Source organism: Moschus berezovskii, chromosome 5, assembly GCF_049115385.1.
Source record: "Moschus berezovskii isolate FMDL1 chromosome 5, NW_MosBer_1.0, whole genome shotgun sequence".
Lineage (NCBI taxonomy): Eukaryota > Metazoa > Chordata > Mammalia > Artiodactyla > Moschidae > Moschus > Moschus berezovskii.
Window position 1 is genome coordinate 32805694 of NC_142464.1, and position 6704 is coordinate 32812397.

A 6704-nucleotide genomic window follows, 5' to 3' on the forward strand; every position below is an offset into this window, starting at 1 on the left:
TGGAGGAGCCTGATAGGCTGCAGTCCATGGGGTCGCTGCGAGTCAGACATGACTGAGCGACTTCATTTTCCCTTTTCACTTTCACACATTGGAGAAGGAAATGGCAACCCGCTCCAGTGTTCTTGCCTGGAGAATCCCAGGGACGGGGGAGCCTGATGGGCTGCCGTCTATGGGGTCACACAGAGTCGGACACGACTGAAGTGACTTAGCAGCAGAACATATCTGAAGACTACATGAAAGCTATTTATTCTATTGGTTACTTGAAAGTAAACAGAATTTTTATAGAAGGATAACTGTAATTTTCAAATTAAAATTCAATTTACATTAAAATAGACCAACATAGGTGAACAAAAAGTAGACTTGGATCAAACTGAGATAATTCCTTATCTAGAAATAGAAAATAATATTGAATTTTTCTCTTGAAGAAAAAATGTAATAGATTAGAAATACAAAAAAAAATTTTTAAGATGGCAGGGGGATAATCTATTTGAAACAACCCATATCTGACCTAAAAATTTCATTCATTTGACAAACACTGGTGAAACTATACCTTCATGTCAAGACCCATGTGTTTATTTGACATTTTGGGCAATTACAGGTTGGAAAAGTGTCACTTCTGTTCCAAAGCTGGCTGCTGACTACAAGAATAAGAAATTGGATTTGGATGCATTGGTGTCCCATACCCTACCTTTTGACAAAGTCAATGAGGCATTTGACCTAATGTACCAAGGAAAAAGGTAAATTACCAGATGAGTGAGCAGTCTGAAAAATCTTTACAATGATTCTATTTTTATTTGATGTTGAAAACTAACCAGTTTGTCTTTTTTGACACTTTCCACATTATCAGAAGTACTCAAAACCCTTAAAAGATTAAGTAGTGGCCATTTGGAAAAAAGAAAAGCTTCCTACTCTATCTCCATAGTATACATGGAGTATATTAAGTAATGTCTGATTCTTTGTGACTCAATGGACTGCACCACACTAGGCTTCCCTTGTCTTTCACTGTCTCCCAGACAGTCTTTCACTGTCTCTCACTATCTTCTCTCTCTTTCACTAACTCACTCTCTCTTTGCTCAAAGTTATGTCCACTGAGTCAGTGACACCATCTAACCATCTCATCCTCTGTCACCCACTTTTCTTCCTGCCCTCAATCTTTCCCAGCATCAGGGTCTTTTCCAATGAGTCAGCTCTTCACATCAGGTGACCAAAGTATTGAAGCTTCAGCTTCAGCATCAGTCCTTCCAATGAATATTCAGAGTTGATTTCCATACAGTGTTCCAAAATAGAGTGATGGTATAAACTGACACACATTTTCCCCTTCATAAACAATTTTTAACTCAGTTGGGGCTACTCTGGAGAGAGAGTGATTTCTAGATTATAATGTCAGGTTCCTTTGGTACATTATTGCCCTGGATCTGGAATCACTGTGGTCTGCAATTGACATAGAAGGCCCACTCCAGGTCCTTCATTATCAGATTCAAATGAAAACCAAGAAAATGTGAGCTGTGGCGGGCAGATGTCCAATACTTCAAGGATGTCCCAACTCTCTCATTTTCTAGGTTTGTCATGGGTATCCTGTAAGTAATTCAAGCCTACAATTTCAGCTATATTGTGCTCTCTTGGCATAGACCCTAACAACTGATTTATAAAAGTGTCCCAATTATGGGATCCCTAGAAACTGGGGAGCAAGACTAGGATCAATGATTTTGGTTAAAATAACCACAGCATTGGTCAACGGGAGCAAAGGACAAAACACCAGGAACAGTATTGAATAGAGAAAATGCAAAAAGGCAACAAAAAGAAAATATATCACAAAAGAGGCAGGGGAAAACCATACAGTTAAATGACAGGAATCTGAAGCAGAGAATAAATGTTGCAAAAAGAAGAAAATGGGTCCACAGTGTGAAGACCCAGGATATTTCCCGGGGAAGAAACCTAAGAAAATATCTCTACTACATAAACTTCCTAATTTGCAAATGTGTTCACTGCAACGTATCAAAAGGAACTTCAATAAAGGAGGCGAAGATGATTTTCTTTGCAGTTTGAGAGCAGACTCCCTGTGTTTTCAGATAGCTTAACAGAAAAGGAATGTGTGAAGAAGAAACTGAATCTCTTGCATGAACTTCTGCAAATAGAAATAAAGATGCAGTTATGTGACTATGTAAATTACATAAAGAATTATCAGTGGAGGGCTACTTGGGTAAAATCAAATCCTTTTCATATAAAGATCTGTCCTTGGAGAACAGAGCTCAGGCTTTCAGTTGGGAAATGAATGGATGTCTAGAAAACAAGTGGTAAAGACTGCAGAATGAGAACAGCAGAGGAAAACGAGTCCCCCAAACTAGTTTCTAAACTTTGTATACCTAGGAAAAGCAAGTCTGAGGAGAAAGAAAGTTTAGGCTTACCCAGGATTATAAGGCAAACTAGTGGACAGACCACCATCATATCTCATTTCATAAGGAGACCTGAGGAAGAAATTGAAAGACCAAAATTGGACAGTTTTGTCAATGAAGAAGAAAAGAACCAAGAGGAAAAAGACATAAAGTCACATCGGAGAACCAGTTGCTAGACTACTCGCTGCAGAAGAACCAGAAAGAGTAAAACCCATAAACACACTTGGAAATGGAAGAACAAAGAGATGAAGAGATTTAGAAGTCAAGAAAAGAACCAATACCTAAACAGAAATCTGAGGAGCTACACAGAACCAGAAGTTCAGGCTGAAATGGATAAAGGAGATAGAAAGATGGAAAGAAACACAGAAGACAACCCAAACATTCTAGCTGCCAGAGACCTGAAGAAAAATAACCTGAAAGAATAAAATCACAAGTTTCTCATTACAAAGATAAGGATGAAAAATTCTGGAAACTGCAACTCCAAGATTAAAGTGCCAGCAGAGAGGAGAAGAGATGTAAAACTACATCCAAAGACCCAACTGAGAAAAAGAAAAAACAGCTCAAACTAAAACAGTGGTGTCCTCCAAGACCCACCCTCTGAAGTGCATTCAGTGCAGACAGTAACTGGATGATATCACACCAGACCTCTTGGAGCTGTTCCTAGTAGGCAAATGGGAGGACATGTAGCTTTTCATACATTCACAGCAAAGTAAAGGTTGAGAAATTTCTGTCAGTGGTATGATTATGACTATGAGAGATTTGAGTTCCCTCCAAAAACTCAGCTGATGGAGGAAAAGTAAAAAGTCTACACAAGCTGTGCTTATCTGACTGAAATGAGACAACAAGAAATTCCCAAGATCACAGAGCAGCTTGAGCACCTGGATGGCCAAGTTCCCTACAGTTCAGTCACCAAGCATGTCATTCATTATCAAGTGGGTGAAAGTGTATACCTCTACCTTGAGGCCTTCACGTTGGACATGCAGCTGTCCAGTGCTGTAAAACACTCACAGAGGAGCCTATGGATGAAGATCTGAATCCAGAATACTACAAGAAATACATCAAACTACATCAAAGTCAGAGACCTGGACACCCCTGAGCTATACTGAATTGGCCACATAAGACATCTTCTGTATCAAGAGTAATGGCAAGCCCAATGAGAGAGACATCAAGTTCAGACAAGTTCTACAGGTTGGCAAAGGCCTCTGCTCTTCCAGGAGGCAGTAGACTCTGCCAGAAAATTGTGCTTGCAATGGAGTTGTAACATTGCACACATGGTGGTGTTTTAAGAGTTAGGTAGAGGTAGTTCTTTTTCCAAATGTTTCTAATTATCTGTGAGTACTGACAATGACCATAACTATCTGTCATAGCCCTTGCTTTTAGACCTCTATTTTAAAGTTGCAGAGCTCTTTCTGCAAAACAAATCCATGAACAGAAGTCCAGCGAATGACAAAAGCACAGGGGTGGAATGTGTGGGCTCTGTCTGAGCCACCCCTCCAGGGATCTTTGAGTTCTGTTTATGACTATCTGCACTCTGCTCCTTCTCATGAGTCCCTCCCCACTCTCTGCTCTTCCTGGGCTATCCTTCCTTCCTTTTTATAGGGTATCTCCCTGTCCACACTTGTCCTAATATCTTGACTTCACTCAGTCTTTTTCTGGGATCCTAACAGTGATTAGGAGCTAACCTGAAACTAATCCATACATACATAAAGTTGCTTTACTTCCTAGCTATTGCCAAGTGAAGATTTTCTAGAGGAAAAAAAAAGGAAAAATAAGCATTATTCTTTAAGCTACACAGAGTAACTTAGTGTGTAAGCCCCACAATATCTTGTACAATCTCAATAACCCTGTAAGTAGTATTCATCACATTAGGAGTTGGATTAGGATTTAGGGCCTTACTGGGCTTTTCTAGTGACTCAGATGGTAAAGAATATGCCTGCAATGTGGGAGACCTGGGTTTGATCCCTGAGTTGGGAAGATCCCCTGGAGAAGAGAACAGTTATCCTCTCCAGTATTGTGGCCTGGAGAATTCCATGGACAGAGGAGCATGGCAGGCTACAGTCCATGGGGTTGCAAAGAGTCGGACATGACTGAGCAACTTTCACTTTCACTTTAGAGCCTTACTGGCATTCACAGTTCCTCCAGCACTCTTTTTCTCAGTCATGGAATATATCCACAAGGACTACTAAGTAGCAGCCAAATGGAAAATGTTGCACTACTTTACCAATACCTTGGCAAGACTCCCACACTATACCATGTAGTCCTTATAATCAGTGGTAGAATGGAGGCCGAGGGGTAGACCACCTGAATGAGGTCTCCTGCATCCCCCTGGGTCACCAAGAAAACTAGTTGACTGCCCACACAGCTAGAAAAGTGGCAAAAGAGAAGGCAGAGGATGGGCCTCCCCAGGAGATGCTGACACATTCAGGTATGCTGATACCATACAGGAACAGGAAGTACAATTGAGGTTAGACCCTCCTGCCATCCCAACTGCATAGTAGCATGGAAGTGGAGGGAACACAACACCCAGTTGGCCTCTTAAGGTGCAGTGACCCTGACTTATGGTGCAGAAAGGCCACAAAATTTCTCCTACCATCGGAAGATGTAGCTGCAGGTCCTGGGTGAAAACACTATGTATGCTGGCAACCCGCTGATGCCTGGGATTTCACAGCTCCAACAGTAAGGTCCAGGAGAAGCTTCTATATATTGAAGGAGTAGAAATCTTTGAATTCTCCGAAAGCAGCATTCCAACACATCAACCACTCATTTTTTTGATGCCCAGTTTTCTCTAAGCTACAGGAAAGCCAAGAACAGTTACCCCAAGACGAAAATCGCACTACAGTCTCCTGTAGTGGAGTGCTCTACTTCTCTATAACACCAGTGGGCAACAAGAACTTTGCCCCAAGTCGAGTGAGGGTGCCCAATTTTTCCCCAGCTTACTAACACCATATGAAATATTAGTAATGTCATGAATGGAAGTGGATGACAAGATAAAAGAAATTAGGCTTAGTGAAGTAGGTGTCTATACAGAAATATTAAATTGAATCTTGAAACAAACAAAAAAATTATTTGTGGGTTTTGGTGAAATTTACCATGAAAATTATACTGACTGTTGTTTTATTATTATTAACAGCATTCGGACAGTCCTGCTCTTTTGACACCACCAGGAACAATTTTGAATACAAGCCGACTAAATCTGAACCTGTCTGGTTAATCCATTACCTGATATGATGAATAATGATAGCCATGAATTTAAACAGACATTTACAGTTAACACCCAATATTAAATAGTTATAAAGATTATAGCATTTGTATCTATAAAATATATCAATATTTCCTATGTTAAATAACTATGATAGTTGATATGTTTATGAATAGAGTCATATGATGTTTGGGCATTGTTTAAAACTAGTTCTGGAGAGCTGGAAGTGGGGAATGAAGGGGTCATAAATAAAACTATATTGTCTATATGTTTATAATTTTTTAGGTGGGGTGATAAATATATGGGGTTTCATTATACTGCTCTCTCTACTGTTGTATATGTTTAAATTTTTCCATAATAAAAAGCTTTTTACCAGAAAAAAAATCATTATGGATATGTAGACTGTAATAAGATACATATATCTTTAAAATGTACATCATGTATGTAATGCAATTTACAATAAGTAACAAGCTACTCTTCCTTAATTAGCTGCTAAGTAATTTTAATACCTGTTAATTTCTCTTAGCTCCACTTCACCACTGCGAACTATAAACAGTGGGATATCAGAAACTGTATAAATGAGCATATACATATATATATATAAAGATTTTTTTAAGAAAATGTACTCGCTAATTTCCATTTTTATTAAATAAGCCCCCTTTTTTTCTTTCATAATTATCACAATGTACAATGTGAACATTTACTAAATTTGTACTAAATAATCTATTAATAATTTGTATTAATCTGTTTTCTATACTCAACTAGAAATGACAAAGAACAATGTACTTATTATAAATGTAAATAAAGCTATTAATAGTTGCAAGACATAATAGACAATAAGATTTATCTGAAAAGCAAAATGAGAGTTTTCAAACTATTATACTAACAGATTTTACAATGGACAGTTTAAGAATAAGATAGATAATAATTCAGATCAGAGTAACAAAGACTATTTTTTTTCAGTTTAGCATAATTTCTGAAATCTACCAGTTTGGGTTTTTTTTAACGTTTACCACACACTGAACTCTGAGAGAAGATAAACTTCTCTTACGCTTTGGCTGAGGAAGGTAGTAATATCTCAAAGTAGAAACTTATATTTCTGTTTATTTAAA

The 6704-nt window shown here is 38.4% G+C and overlaps 1 protein-coding gene across 1 annotated transcript in view; it reads left to right on the top strand.

Moving 5' to 3' along the window:
* Positions 1 to 5548, top strand: part of LOC129561913 (all-trans-retinol dehydrogenase [NAD(+)] ADH4) — a 48010-nt gene extending 42462 nt beyond the window's left edge. Inside the window, exons 8-9 of the mRNA XM_055434773.2 lie at positions 599 to 737; positions 5524 to 5548. Of these exons, the coding sequence (XP_055290748.2) occupies positions 599 to 737; positions 5524 to 5548 (164 nt within the window). The remainder of the gene's footprint in view (positions 1 to 598; positions 738 to 5523) is intronic.
* The last annotated feature ends 1156 nt before the right edge of the window (positions 5549 to 6704 follow it).